At 50.0% G+C, this 15,659-nt stretch overlaps 1 protein-coding gene across 1 annotated transcript in view; it reads left to right on the top strand.

Moving 5' to 3' along the window:
• The first annotated feature begins 1,910 nt into the window (after window positions 1-1,910).
• celsr2 (cadherin, EGF LAG seven-pass G-type receptor 2) overlaps window positions 1,911-15,659 on the top strand; it is a 30,558-nt gene continuing 16,809 nt past the window's right edge. Inside the window, exons 1-3 of the mRNA XM_062986138.1 lie at window positions 1,911-5,442; window positions 13,099-13,737; window positions 15,505-15,659. The exon at window positions 15,505-15,659 is cut by the window's right edge and continues 68 nt beyond it. Of these exons, the coding sequence (XP_062842208.1) occupies window positions 1,911-5,442; window positions 13,099-13,737; window positions 15,505-15,659 (4,326 nt within the window). The remainder of the gene's footprint in view (window positions 5,443-13,098; window positions 13,738-15,504) is intronic.

Here is a 15,659-nt window from a genome sequence, read left to right as displayed (position 1 = left end):
AACATAATGCTAAATAATAAACTAAATAGTTTGTATATTATTTCTGAGGTTTGGTGCTTATTAGGATATTATTTGTAGAGTATGAAAATATAATAAAACGAGCTCCTGTACAAAACAGCTGAAATGTAAATGTTTTAACACTGTTCATTTTCCAGATTTAGATATTTGTACATTGTAGTTCCTTAATTAAAAATTATATACATTTAAAAGGAAATTTACGTGGTAAGATCAACGATTAATCGTTAATCGTCGGATAATCGAATCATTTCACTCAGTTACTGATTTAGCTCAGTCTGACCAGCAGAGAGCAGCAGCGCATCAACATCACTAACTGGATCCTTAAATTCATCAGGTAGGTCAGACTCTAGGCCAGGTTTACCTTCGGAATCATGCCAGTAGATAGACTGGCTACTCTTACCCCCCCCCCCCCCCCCCCCCCCCCCCCCCCCTTCATAAGTAAGTGATTAAACCCTGTGAATTTAAAAATACTATTCCAACGTTGGTAATATTGGATAAACATTAAAGCTGCGGTCTGTAACCTGTGTAAGTGGGGTCTCTTGTTGTTTTGTGCAGCAGGATGCAGAGCCCCGCAGTTCCAGTGCTGTGTGTGTGTGTGTGTGTGTGTGTGTGTGTGTGTGTGTGTGAAGTATGTGGTATTACGATGTAGTATAGTATATAGAATAGTTTACTGTACTATTTACTTCAGTGTAGTATAATTTACAGTTTAGAGAAAAATTGTGTAGAATTGTATAGTGTATTTTGGTGTAGTATGATATACAGTATAGTGTACAATAATAAAGTATAGTGTACAATAATAAAGTATAGTGTAATATGATTTAGTATACTATACAGTAAAGTGAAGAATAGTGTAGTGTAAGATGGTACAATATAGTGTAGTATAGTTTATTACTGTGTAATATGGTATACAGAATAGTGTAGTATAGTGTAGTATTGTACAATATATTGTAATACACTATACAGTGTGCTGTAGAATAGTGTAGTATAGTCCAGTATAGTTTGGTATACTTTGCTGTATAGTGTAGAATAGTATAATACAATATAGTGTAGTGTAGTGTAGTGTAGTATGGTTTAGAATAGTATAGTGTAATATTGTGCAATATAGTGTAGTATAGTTCATTACAGTGTAGTATGGCATACAGAATAGTGTAGTATAGTGTAGTATAGTGTAGTATAGAGTACTCTGTAGTACTACACTCTCTTCCTCTCTGTGTTTCTCTAGTGTAGATGGTGTGTGTATGTTTGTGTGTGAGTGTGTGTGTGTGTGTGTTTGTGTGTGTGTGTGTGAGTGTGTGTGAGTGTGTGTGTGTGTGTGTGAGTGTGTGTGTGTGTGAGTGTGTGTGTGTTTGTGTGTGTGTGTGTGTGTGTGTTTGTGTGTGAGTGTGTGTGTGTGTGTGTGTTTGTGTGTGTGTGTGTGTGTGTGTTTGTGTGTGAGTGTGTGTGTGTGTGTGTGTGTGTGTGTGTGAGTGTGTGTGTGTGTGTGTGTGTGAGTGTGTGTGAGTGTGTGTGTGTGTGTGTGTGTTTGTGTGTGTGTATAATAAGTTATCCTTTAATAGCTGCTCTTGGATGCACTTCTACCCCCCAACACCCCCCTCCCCAATCCCAGCCCCCCTCCCCTCCCCACTGCACTGAGCGCGCGCTCCGTCCCCCGCGGTGCACTGAAACAGGTTTATGTAAATGAGGAGGCGGTGGAGGAGGCGGTGGTGGAGGAGCCATTTTCATGTATGAAGCGGATCTGAGCGCTGCACGGATTGAGGACCGGGACGGAGGGAGCCGCGGTTTGTCTCGCGCTGTGGGTTCTGCTCGGAGTGTGAGCGCGCGGGTGAACGAGAGGAACATGGACGCGCCTGAACAAAGCGGTAAAAGTTGAGTGTGTGTGTGAAGTTGCGCGGATGATCCGGAGCGGCTCTAACATGAGGTGGGATCTGCTGATCGGTACTCTGCTCTGTCTCACACCGCCGGTGTCGGGCGGCCGCGCGCTGCGGATCCGGAACCGACCGGGAGAGGAGATCACGCGCGTGCCGAGGGACGCAGCCTGCACGCTGGACCAGGTCCTCGCTCCCGAGTTCATCCGGGGCTTTGTGGAGACGGACGCGGATGAGGGCACGGTGACCCTGTCGGGCTCCGTGCCCTGCGCGTCCCTACCGTCCAACCCGTTCCCGCTGTACACGGTGACCGACTGCACGAGCAGAGAGTCGGAGTTCACGCTCAGGCATCTGGTGTCCACCCGGTACCGGGTGCACGTGCACGGGTCAGGGTGCCTGAGTCAACGCAGACCCAGGGACAGATGGGACGTGGAGGTCATCAGTCTGGAGACCCTGGACACGAAGGACTCAGGGTGCCACCCGGCCGGAGGGAGACTGTTCCCGGTCCGGGACGTCCTTCCGGTACCCGCCGGGGCCTCCTGTAACGTAACCGGCTCTGACATGTTTTACTTCTCTGAGGGGTCCTTGTACGTTTCACGGACTTTATGTCTGAAGCCGGACCTTCTCCAGGAGTTTGACCTGCGCTGTGGAGACGGGACCACCGTACACTGGCGCATGGGCCGCGGACCCTTCAGACAGACCTACCTGGAGCGACTGCTGACCAAGCTGGCGTCTGGAAGCACGTCTGGTCTGCTGAGCAGGAATAAACGTAACATAAAGAACTCCAACCCGCAATTTCAGCCGCCCATGTACCAGGTGTCGGTGCCGGAGAACAAACCGGCAGGTACCAGCGTGGTCGTCCTGAGAGCCGTCGACCCAGACGAGGGAGACGCCGGGCGTCTGGAATACTTCATCGAGGCGCTCTTCGATAGTCGCTCCAATAACCTCTTCGAAGTGGACGCAGAAAGTGGCCTGGTGACGACGGCGGAGGAGCTGGACCGAGAGACCAAGGACACTCACGTGTTCCGGGTCACGGCCGTGGATCACGGGTCGCCCCGGCGCACCGCCATGGCCACGCTGACCATCAGTGTGAGCGACATGAACGATCACGCCCCGGTGTTCGAGCAGCAGGACTACAAGGAGAGCGTGAGAGAGAATCTGGAAATGGGCTACGAGGTGCTGACGGTCCGAGCCACCGACGGAGACGCGCCGGTGAACGGGAACATTCTGTACAACATCCTGAACGCAGACGGATCTAACGGCGTGTTCGAGATCGACCCGCGCTCCGGCGTGATTCGGACCTGCGGACCTGTGGACCGAGAAACCGTGGAGTCGTACGTGCTGCTTGTGGAAGCCAACGATCAAGGTCGGGACCCTGGACCTCGCAGCGCCACTGCGACGGTGCACATCGTGGTGGAGGACGATAACGACAACGCGCCGCAGTTCAGCGAGAAACGCTACATGGTGCAGGTGCCCGAAGATCTGGGTCCCAACACCGAGATCCTACAGGTGAACGCGAGCGACCGGGACCGCGGCGGTAACGCGGTGGTTCACTTCAGCATCATGAGCGGTAACACCAGAGGACAGTTCTACATCGACGCCCAAACTGGGAAGCTGGACCTGGTGAGCCAGCTGGATTACGAGACCAACAAGGAGTACACGCTGAGAATCCGGGCCCAGGACGGCGGGCGTCCACCTCTGTCCAACATCTCCGGCCTGCTCACGGTGCAGGTCCTGGATGTCAACGACAACGCCCCGATTTTCGTCAGCACGCCGTTCCAGGCCACCGTCCTGGAGAACGTTCCTCTGGGATACTCCGTCATACACATCCAGGCTGTGGACACCGACTCCGGGGACAACTCCAGGCTAGACTACCGCCTCACGGAGACCACGCCGGACTTCCCTTTCACCATCAACAACAGCACCGGGTGGATCGTCGTGGCAGCCGAGCTGGACCGGGAAAGCGTGGACTTCTACACCTTCGGCGTGGAGGCCCGGGATCACGGCACACCCGCCATGTCGTCCTCGGCGAGCATTAGCATGACCGTCCTGGATGTGAACGATAACAACCCCGAGTTCACTCAGAAAGCGTACTTCATGCGCCTGAACGAGGACGCGGTGGTCGGGACGAGCGTGGTGACCGTCTCGGCCGTGGATCGGGACATAAACAGCTTGGTGACCTACCAGATCTCGAGCGGCAACACGCGTAACAGATTCTCCATCACCAGCCAGAGCGGCGGCGGACTCATCACGCTGGCGCTTCCTCTGGACTATAAACTGGAGCGGCAGTACGTGCTCAGTATCACCGCTTCTGACGGCACGCGCTTCGACCTGGCGAAGGTCTACATCAACGTCACCGACGCCAACACCCACCGGCCCGTGTTCCAGAGCTCGCATTACACCGTCAACATCAACGAGGACCGCCCGGTCGGTACCACCGTGGTGGTCATCAGCGCCACGGACGAGGACACGGGCGAGAACGCGCGCATTACCTACGTCATGGACGACAGCATCCCGCAGTTCAGCATCGACCCGGACTCGGGGGCCGTGACCACCCAGACGGAGCTGGATTACGAGGATCAGGTGTCGTACACGCTGGCCATCACGGCGCGGGATAACGGCATACCGCAGAAATCCGACACCACCTACCTGGAGATCCTGGTGAACGACGTGAACGACAACTCGCCCCGCTTCCTGAGGGACCGCTACTCCGGCTCGGTCATGGAGGACGTGTCCGTCTACACCAGCGTGGTCCAGGTGTCGGCGACGGATCGAGATTCCGGGTTGAACGGGCGAGTTTTTTACACCTTTCAGGGGGGTGATGATGGCGACGGCGACTTCATCATCGAATCCACGTCTGGAATCGTGCGCATCCTGAGGCGGCTGGACCGGGAGAACACCGCCGTCTACAACCTGCAGGCTTATGCCGTGGATAAAGGTCTTCCCGCCATGAAAACCCCGGTGGACATCCTGGTGACCGCCCTGGACGTCAACGACAACCCGCCGGTCTTTGAGAAGGATGAGTTCGACATCTTCGTGGAGGAAAACAGCCCCATCGGTCTGGTGGTGGCCCACATTTCAGCCACAGACCCCGACGAGGGGAGCAACGCCCAGATCATGTACCAGATCGTGGAGGGAAACTTCCCGGAGCTCTTCCAGCTGGACATCTTCACCGGCGAGCTCACGGCGCTGACGGATCTGGACTACGAGACCCGGTCCGAGTACGTCATCGTGGTCCAGGCCACCTCGGCCCCTCTGGTCAGCCGAGCCACCGTGCACATCAGACTCCTCGACCGGAACGACAACCCGCCCGTCCTGAAGAACTTCCAGATCGTTTTCAACAACTACGTGACGGAGAAGTCCAAGAGCTTCCCGACGGGCGTGATCGGGAGGATCCCGGCTCACGACCCCGACGTCTCCGATCAGCTGAGCTACAGGTTCGAGGCGGGAAACGAACTGAAGCTGCTGATCCTGAACCAGAGCACCGGGGAACTGCAGCTCAGCCGAGACCTCGACAACAACCGGCCGCTGGAGGCCTCCATGAGGATCGGCGTCTCAGGTAAAGCCCACAGCTTTTTAATTTGATGTTTTTGTCCTGACTGGTGCTGATCTGTAGACTCGTGTTGGTTTCACCTGGTGCTGGATCACGCTAGTCCTTCAGCAGGACCGGTTCATGACTGCAGGACCATCAGAGGTTGCTGCCATTTGGTTAATTGACTATTTAAACCAGGTATTGAAGGACCGTTAAGGTGTTTAATAATCCTACCAACACTGCTGCACCTCATACACTTCACTCCCGCTACCATGATACACTCAGAATGACCCCTGTCTGATCAATATCTGCTCATGGGTTGTCCTATGGTGGTTCTTTTGTGCTCCTGAGGTGGTTTTTTGGTGGTCCTGTGGTGGTCCCTTGGAAGTCCTCTGGTGGTTCTTTCATGGTTCTCTGGTGGTTCTTTAGTGGTCATTTGGTGCTCTTGTGGTGGTTCTCTGGTGGTTTTTTCATGGTCCTGTAATGGTCCTTTTGTGGTTAATTAGTGGTCCCTTGGTGGTCAGTTTCTGTTTATGGACTGGTTAGACTGGAGCTAATTTACCGTGCACATAATGATCTGGCATGTTGGTGTGCGGTCAGTGGGTGAACTGACCTGACCTAAGGTGTTATGGTCAGCTCAGCTGTTGGTCCAGCGTCACCGTGTCTGACCGGTTTACCTTCGTCTAACCACGATACACTTACAGATCAAACACAGTGGGAAGAAAATCTCAACAACTGTGTGTTCATGGGAACTGAAGGTGCAGAGGAATGTGGAAGGATTTTCACAAGGATTTTCCCTTACACACACACTCTTACACACACACACACACACTCACGCACACTCACACACACTGTTACACACGCACACTCACACACACACCCCGGATACTAGGTGGGGGTATTTTGGGGATTAGTGTGTGTTGGGAAGTTGAGGGTTTGATGATGCGCTTCTACTCGCTGCTCTAACAGAACATTACAGTGTGTGTGCGTGTGTTAGTGTGTGTGTGTGTGTGTTAGTGTGTGTGTGTGACAGTGTGTGTGTGTGTGTTAGTGTGTGTGTGTGTGTGTGTTAGTGTGTGTGTGTGTGTGTGTGACAGTGTGTGTGTGTGTGTGTGTAAGACAGTGTGTGTAGGTGGTGGTTTGTGTGCTGTGGGATTAAAGTGGGATGTAGTTTTTGGAAACAGTGCGCAGGGATCTCGTACAAACATGATTATATTATATAATCAAAAGTATTGGGACGCCCCTTCTAATAACGTGTGTCTTAGCCGCAACCGTTTCTAACAGTGTGATACATCAATCATATGAAGGGATTTATGTTTAGGGAAGGGCCTTTCCTGCTCCAGTATGAAGCTCGGTTTAATAGAAGCTCCAGGGTCCTGCACAGAGTCCTGAGCTCAGCCCCACTCAACAGATCTGGGATGAACCGGAACATCCACTGATCAATCAGAGCCCAGCCGCACACATGCTCATCTTTTGACTAAATGGGCACAGATTCCCACAGACACACTACACAGTCTTGTGAGAAGGCTTTTAGATCACAGAGGACGTCCTCCAGGCTCACGCTCAGGCGTCTGAATACTTTAGGCGGTGCACTGATTAGTTCCTGTTTGTGGCGCTCTGGATAAATAAACGATGATTATTTACTCTCACGTGGTTGTCGGGTCTGGCGCTCGGTCGGCAGCTCAGGCTGACGAGGGTTTGGTTCCTGATCCTGGTACCGCATACAGAAACACCCACATCACATCCACTGAATTCAGAGTGTCGGTGTGGCATCACCGAGTGGCACCGGTGAACAGGTTCTGCCCGCTGGCACCCAGATACCCAGCGTGAGAGTAAACGGCTGGATTAATCACACCTCAAGACTCTGTGAATAATCGAGACGGTGTGGGTGGTGCGGGTGCTAGTCTGGGTTAATAGCGTTTGTTTGTGAAACAGGACGTCCTGCTAGCTTACGGTCAGGTGTCCAAATACCATGTAGTGCATTTGTGGGTGTCGGTTTGGCCACGGACCTGCTGCTGGGAGCTCTGGTTGTGCTGGGTTGTTGGACTCGAGCTTCTCAGTGTTGGTGTTTATGACACACAATCCCATAAGGACCATAGGGGTGTGTGTGTGTGTGTGTGTGTGTGTGTGCCTGTGTGTGTCTGTGTGTGTGTGAGGTCGGACGCAGGGCTTGGTCGGGGGCAACAGCAGGTCCTTAAATCCAACCAATCAGAGAGCAGGAAGCTCTGCTCGCTTCACACCTGCTGTTGAATGGAAGGTCGGGGGATAAAGGTTTAGTGGGTGGTGTATGGGGGGTGTGTGTGTGTGTGTGAGATGATTTATTTATGAAGGTGGGGGGGGGGGGGTGATTATGATCCATAATCACATCAATAACAGTCTGGACTGAGAAACACAGAATAATAGAATAATGTTTTATATTTATCAAAAGTATTTGGACAGTGTGTGTGTGTGTGTGTGTGTGTGTGTGGGGGGGGGGGGGGGAGTCTGTGTAAACCTGTAAAAAACTGTGCATGGTGACACCCACTCTGTAGCACTGATGAACCTTATGGGTATACAATCACTGACTGTAGCTCATCTTATTAGAATATAATTACGTATAGCATGTTTTACAATTAATATAACAATACTATTATGTAATATAATCATTCATGGTATATACAGTATATGATATTGCAAATATAATAATATACTATAATAACATCTATAACATAATTTATTAGGTATATACAGTACTTATATAATAGAAGTACAATAACAACTTGTATAATACATATTATATGTTATATACTGTACACAAATACAACTATAAAATAATATAATAACATAAATTGTGTTTTTACATTATATTACTGTTATATTTGTTGAATTATATTCTGTGTATAACATTTATAATATCATTTATGAGGTTTATGCAGTATATTATACAATAGAAGTATAATAATATAATAATAACATATATAATATATTTATTATATGTAATATTCGGTATATAATATAAATACTGTAACTATAAAATTTTATAAAACATATATAGCATAAATTGTGTTATTACATTATATTAGTGTTATATTTGTTTAATTATATTCTGTATATAACACAATTTGTTGTGAATGTTATGTTATCGTTATATTTAATATATTATACAGTAAATTGTTTATTACATAATATATATACGTATAGTATTATATTATTGTTATACTTGCTGTATTATGTTCTGTATATAACTTATATAACAAAAGTAATGAGGTATATGCAGTATGTTATATAATAGATTTATAATTATAATATAATATAGTAACATATTTGATATATAATTACTGTTATAAACAGTATATAATAACAGAATTATAATATAATGTTATATAATAATAGTAATATGTAGGAATGTCTGAACGGCGTCAGTTTCCACTCTGAGAACAGTTCTTATTCTCTCTGCTTCTTTTGTAATTTGGGATGGGGGGGGTAGTAACGGGGGGGGGGGGGGGGGGGGGGTAACCTGGGGGGGGTAGCAGGAGTATTTAAAGATCCTGTTGGAATGTGAGAACTCTCTCCTCTCGCTCTTTTCTCCCCGTGTCATTTTATCCAGCTATAACTCTTCTGCTCTTTTCTTTAAGTTTCTGCCCCCTCTCTCACCCCTCCACCCCCCCAGCACTCTTTTATACCCCCCCGCCCCCCGCCTCACTGTGAGAGAAGAATAGAGAGAGAAATGCTTTGTTCAGGGCCGAGTCGTCATGGTGACTCCAGCCAGGCCCAAGAAATGCATGATGGTGGGGAACTGGGGGGCAGTGGGGGGGTCGAGGAAGGGGTGAGAATGGGGGTCTTTTGTGTGTAGTCGGGGGTTGTGTGTGTGCGTGCGTGTGTGTGTGTGTGTGTTAGAGAGAGCTACCTGACTTCCTGACGACTCTTCGTACAACTAGTCTCAGTTACATCATCCATGTGTGAGTGTGTGTGTGTGTGTGTGTGAGTGTGTGTGTGAGTGTGTGTGTGAGTGTGTGTGTGTGCACGTTTTTGGGATTTTTTGAGACCTGTGTGGATGCTGGGAGCAGAACGGTGACCCAACCAAAAATATAAAGCCTCCAGCGTCCGTCCTGAGATCAGAAAGTGTCCAGAGATAAAAGACTAGATGACAGGGTGTGTTTAATCCCAACAACACTGCTGCACCTGCTACACACTCAGAGCAGCACTAACATCATCAAACACCCCAATATCATCTGCTCAGATGGAGTACAGGGGGTTGCCATGTGTACAGAGCAACAGATGAACTACAGTCAGTAATTGTATACCTACAAACTTCATCTGTATGATAGGTGTCGCTATAGGGCCAAAAGTATTCGGACGCCTGACCATGAGCTTGTCTGATGTCCCATCTCAAATACAGTGACCTCAGTGTGATCTGTGAGAAGCTTCTTACAGGACTTTGAAGTGCGTCTGTGAGAACTTGTGCCCGTTCAGTCAAAAGATGGCAGCATGTGTACGGCTGGGCACTGTTGATCAGTCGGTGTTCCGGTTCATCCCAGAGCTGTTGAGTGGAGCTGGAGCTTTTCTTCACGTCTTTATAGAGCTCGCTCATGCTGGAACAGGAGAGGACCTTCCCTAAACTGTTGCTACAAAGTCAGAAGCAGATTGTTTCCTTTATATGATTGATTTATTACACCTGTTAGTGACTGTAGTGGCTGAGACACGTGATCAGAAGGTCGAACCCAGGCGCAGCGTGGCGTCTCTGTATTTTTTCCCACGATGCACCAGTGTAACAGGAGGACGGTGAGTTTAGAGTCACAGTGGGAGGATCGAGTGACGCCGCCAACAAAAACCCTAAAAAAAAAGCCCATAAATCACCGAGCGTCCTCACGTCCACCCGCTCCGGTACTGACTGTCTGATAAACCTCCAACCACAGCAGCATAAGAGGGTCAGAAATACAGGGACGCCTGAACTGGACGGTCCAGTTCAAAGGCATTAAGTATCTCTAGCATGCTGTTAGAAAGAATTTGGATCGTGTCTGTGGAGATTTGTGCTCATTTGTGGTCTGGATTGAACGCTGGAAATAACACACACACACACACACACACCAGCTTATGACCCGGTATGGCTAACAGAACACACACACACACACACACAGGGTGGGAGTGTGTGTGTGGGGGGGGGGGGTGATATTAATGAGGTGGCACCCTGTAACCCCTGTGTGGGGGTGGGGGGGTCAGTCTATTGTCCAAGAGCTGCCAGAAGTTAAAGGACGTCTCGTAATAATTAACCAAACCTTCACCCTCACACACACACACACACACACACACTCACTCACCCTCACACACACACACACACACACTCACCCTCACACACACACACACACACCCTCACACACACCCTCACACACAAACACACACACACACCCTCACACACACACACACACACACACCCTCACACACACACACACACACTCACACACACACACACACCCTCACACACACACACACACACACACTCACTCACCCTCACACACACACACACACACACACACCCTCACACACACACCCTCACACACACACACACACACACACACACCCTCACACACACACACACACACACACACACACACACCCTCACACACACACACACACACACACACACACTCACTCACCCTCTCACACACACACACACACACACACTCACCCTCACACACACACACACACACACACACACACACACCCTCACACACACACACACACACTCACTCACCCTCACACACACACACACTCACCCTCACACACACACACACACACTCACACACACACACACACACACACACACCCTCACACACACACACACACACACTCAAGTCAGCTGTTCCGATTCGTCCCGATAGTGTTCAGTGTGCTTGAGGTCAGGTTTGTGTTCAGGCCGCTGAAGTGACCCTCACTTTGTGAGACAGGTCCTTCCCCAAAGTGTTTGACTTATCTCATGCACCTGTTAGCAGCGGATGTGGTGAATCAGTCTGAAACCCAGGATTATGAGGGGCGTCCAGATATTTTCTGGCTCTGATGAGGTCTGATCTCAGCTGCCTTTCTGTCGCCTGATTGGTCGATGAGAGCTGATTGCTCTTCCTCTCCCACTGAGCGTGCTCGGTCACACCACAGGTGGACGTGCTTTCTAACTCCGGTTCCCATGACTCCCGAAACCCTGGGTACCGCCGCGGTTTCTATGGTTACGGTGCCCGGCTGGGGGATTCGGGGTGAAGCGGGGCGTCGGCTGATGGAGTAATCCGACAGATCGGCCGAAGGTATGTGGACGCTCCAAATCAGGTTCAGATGTTTTATATAAAATAAACATGCTTTCGGTTTTGTGGCAACAGTTTGGGGAAGGCCCTCAGCTCGACACGACAAGGAGAACAAGACATTTAACCCAGGCTGGTTTAGAGAAGCCAATCCACCTTCTGCATGCTCTTAGCAGGTGCTCCAGAGAGAACGTTCACTCTTCTGTTCTGCACTTCGGTCTCAGCCTCCACTCTTCTGGGGTTTAAAAAGCAAAAACACTCAGAATCCACTCAGGAATTCACGCGTGATCCTGAGGATGAGAAGCAGTCACGCAACGCTGCCCATCACACCACCATCATCATCATCATCACAGGTCCTCACAGCTCACAGAGCATCATGGGTACAAGCACCGCATCACAGGGTCGCCCCAAATAATCACCACTAATCACAGTAATACATGAGAGAAGCGAGAGGAGGGATCTGAGGATCTGAGCGGCGGTACGAGGAGATGAGAGTTCAAAGAGAATCAGTAACCAGGCTGAAGATCCGTGACCTACATACACCACACACACACACACACACACCACAGAGCACACACACACTCTCTCTCTCTCACACACACACACCAATACAAACACACACCACACCACAGATCACACACACTCATACACCCACTAATACACACACAGACACACACACTAATACACACTCACACACTAATACACACACTCACACATACTCCCTCACATATATACACATACACACAGACGCACACACTCGCACACATACTAATACACTCTCTCTTACACACTAATACATGAGGGTTGAGGAATTCTGGGTGACGGCGCTCCGTTAGATGATGTGGATATTTAATGATATATAAAACAATAAATAAAAGATTAATAAAATGATTAATCTGATACTGGAGCTGGTTAATCGAATCAGATCAAAACAACACACATCACTCATCAACTCCCAGCACAGAAAACCACAGTGTGTGTGTGTGTGTGTGTGTGTGTGTGTGTTTGCACTCTGTGTCGGTGGTGTGCTGCCCCGTGGCCCGTGTCCAGACCTCCACACAAAGCCCTGCATTGATGAACTGTGTGTGTGTGTGTGTGTGTGTGTGTGTGTGTGTGGAGGATGGACGGCTTGTTTGCAGGACGTCTTTGATTTGATTAAACATGGTGTGTGTTTGTTTCCCCTCTGGCCTGAACAGCACCAGTGTGTGTGTGTGTGTTGGTGTTAGGACTGTAGTTCCTCCTGTCTGTCATTCTGATGTGTCTGTCTGTGGTTCTGATGAACCTGTCTGTGGTTCTGTTGTTCTGATGAGCTTGTCTGTTGTTAGTCAGTGAGGTGGGGGATTGGACCTGGGTTGCTGAAGCTGTGTGACACCCCCTCTGTATCACCCTAACCTTGTTCTGTCGTTGTGGTTCACAGACGGCGTTCACTGGGTGTCGGCTCAGTGCCTGCTGCAGGTCACCATCATCACAGACGAGATGCTCTCCAACAGCATCACCGTCCGGCTGGCCAACACCTCTCAGGAGCGCTTCCTGTCCGTCCGGCTGGCCCAGTTCCTGGAGGGCGTGGCCCACGTCCTGTCCGCCCGCCGCGACGACGTGGTGGTCTTCAACATCCAGGACGACACGGACGTCAACGCGGCCGTCCTGAACGTCAGCCTGTCGGTGTCGCGTCTGGGCGCGGGGTGGGCGGAGTTCGTGGGCTCGGAGGAGCTGCAGGAGCGTCTGTACCTGAACCGGACCCTGCTGGCGCGGATCTCCTCGCAGGAGGTGCTTCCCTTCGACGACAACATCTGCCTGCGCGAGCCCTGCGAGAACTACATGCGCTGCGTGTCGGTGCTGAAGTTCGACAGCCTGGCGCCCTTCGTCTCCTCCGACACCCTCCTGTTCCGCCCCATCCAGCCCATCGCCGGCCTGCGCTGCCGCTGCCCCGCCGGCTTCACCGGGGAGTTCTGCGAGACCGAGATCGACCTGTGCTACTCCAACCCCTGCGGCAACCACGGCGTGTGCCGCTCTCACGAGGGCGGGTTCGTCTGCCAGTGTCTCCATGACTACACAGGTGAGTCCGGGTGAAGGGGAGGGGTGACGGGAGGGGTGGGTTAGGACACGTCCACACTGGACTGATAATGTTTAGGTGCACTATAGAGTAAATAGGCTGTTTGATTTGGAACACGTCCATAGTGGACTGACAATATTTAGTTGCACTGTAGTGTAATTAGGCTGTGTGGTTTGGAACACGATCATAGGTGCACTATAGAGTAAACAGGCTGTGTGATTTGGAACACGACTGTAGAGTAAATAGGCTATGTTATTTGGGACACATCCACAGTAAATGGTAATGTTTAAGTGCACTATAATGTAATTTGGCTGTGTGGTTTGGAACACGACCATAGTGTAAATATGACGTGTGGTTTGGCATGCGTCCACAGTAGACTTATACTGTCTAAGTGCACTATAATGTAATAAGGCTGTGTGGTTTGGAACACAATCATAGTGTAAACTGGTTCTGTGGTTTGTGACACGTCCACAGGGGACTGATAATGTTTAGGTGCACTATAGAGTAAACAGACAGTGTGGTTTGGAACATGACCATAGCTTAAACAGCCACAGTATAAATAGGTTGTTTGATTTGTGACACGTCCACAGTGGACTGATACGGTAAGTGCATTACAAAGTGAACAGGCTGTGCGATTTGGAACACGTCCACTGTGTAAACAGGCTGAATTTTGGTATTTGGGACACGTCCTTGTCACTGAAGCGGTGTGTGATGTGTGCTCCTCCTCAGTGGACTGTACTCGAGGGCGCACTCAGGAACAGGGTCCACGTTCTGGGGTTTTGTGTGACGGTGGGATGTAAAGAAACCACTCCACTGGGTTTAGGGGGTGTGGGTGGTGTGTGTGTGTGGAGATGTTCTACAGATCAGATCTTTATGTAACTGAGTAAAACCGGAGTGTGTGTGTGTGTGTGTACGTGTGTGTGTGTGTGTTTCTCCTGCTGTTCAGCCTGATTGAGTGGTGACTTTGACTGTCTCCCACTGAGCGCTGACTGATTGGGTTCAGCAGCGTGTGTGTGTGTGTGTGTGTGTGCAGTGTGTGTGTGTGTGTGTGTGTGTGTGTGTGGACAGATGGATAGAAAAAGGTGATGCCAATCAATCATCTCCAGAGAGTGAGAGAGTGAGTCAGTGAGAGTGGGTGTGTGAGTGAGTGAGTGGGTAAAGTGACGCCTCTCATTCTGTCATGCCCAGTCTTTGTTGGCATGTTGATCGTTGGTACGTGTCTGTGCCAGCGCTTTTCTTTTGCTTATATTTTTATTTATTATGTGTGTGTGTGTGTATGTGTGGTGTGTGTGTGTGTACGTGTGTGTGTGTGTGAGAGAGAGAGAGGAGAGAGTGTGTGTGTGTGTGTAATGTAATATTCATTGGGTGGAGAAGGGCGGAGGAACCTTGCCCTGGGAAACAAGTCTTTTGATGGAAAATCAGGTCAAATGTACACTTACACACTCACACACACACACACACACACACACACACACACACACGCACTCACACACACACTGCACATACCCTCATTCGTGCTCGTCGCTTTCTGCCCGAATTCATTCATTTTATCCCATCAGGATCATGGACACACACTCATTCCCTCACACACACACACACACACACACACCTGAAACAAGCAACCAATCCACCTACTGCATGTTGTTGGAGGTAGGTAACATGGACCAGGTTCAGTTCTTGCTTTGTGTGGTCGAACAGAACAATATAAAGTACTTGTGTGCACCCTATGAAGAGGGCGTGGCCTGACTCTCGCCGTGTTCCCCTGTGCAGGTGAGAGGTGTGAGGTGTCGACCCGCTCGGGGCGCTGCGTGCCCGGGGTGTGTAAAAACGGAGGCACGTGTGTGAACCTGTTAGTGGGGGGGTTCAAGTGCGAGTGCCCCCCCGGAGCCTACGAGAAACCCTACTGCCACATGAGCACCCGCAGC

Source organism: Trichomycterus rosablanca, chromosome 24, assembly GCF_030014385.1.
Source record: "Trichomycterus rosablanca isolate fTriRos1 chromosome 24, fTriRos1.hap1, whole genome shotgun sequence".
Taxonomy (NCBI): domain Eukaryota; kingdom Metazoa; phylum Chordata; class Actinopteri; order Siluriformes; family Trichomycteridae; genus Trichomycterus; species Trichomycterus rosablanca.
Note: the sequence above shows the minus strand (reverse complement) of the source record. Positions and strands in the feature narration are given on the sequence as shown.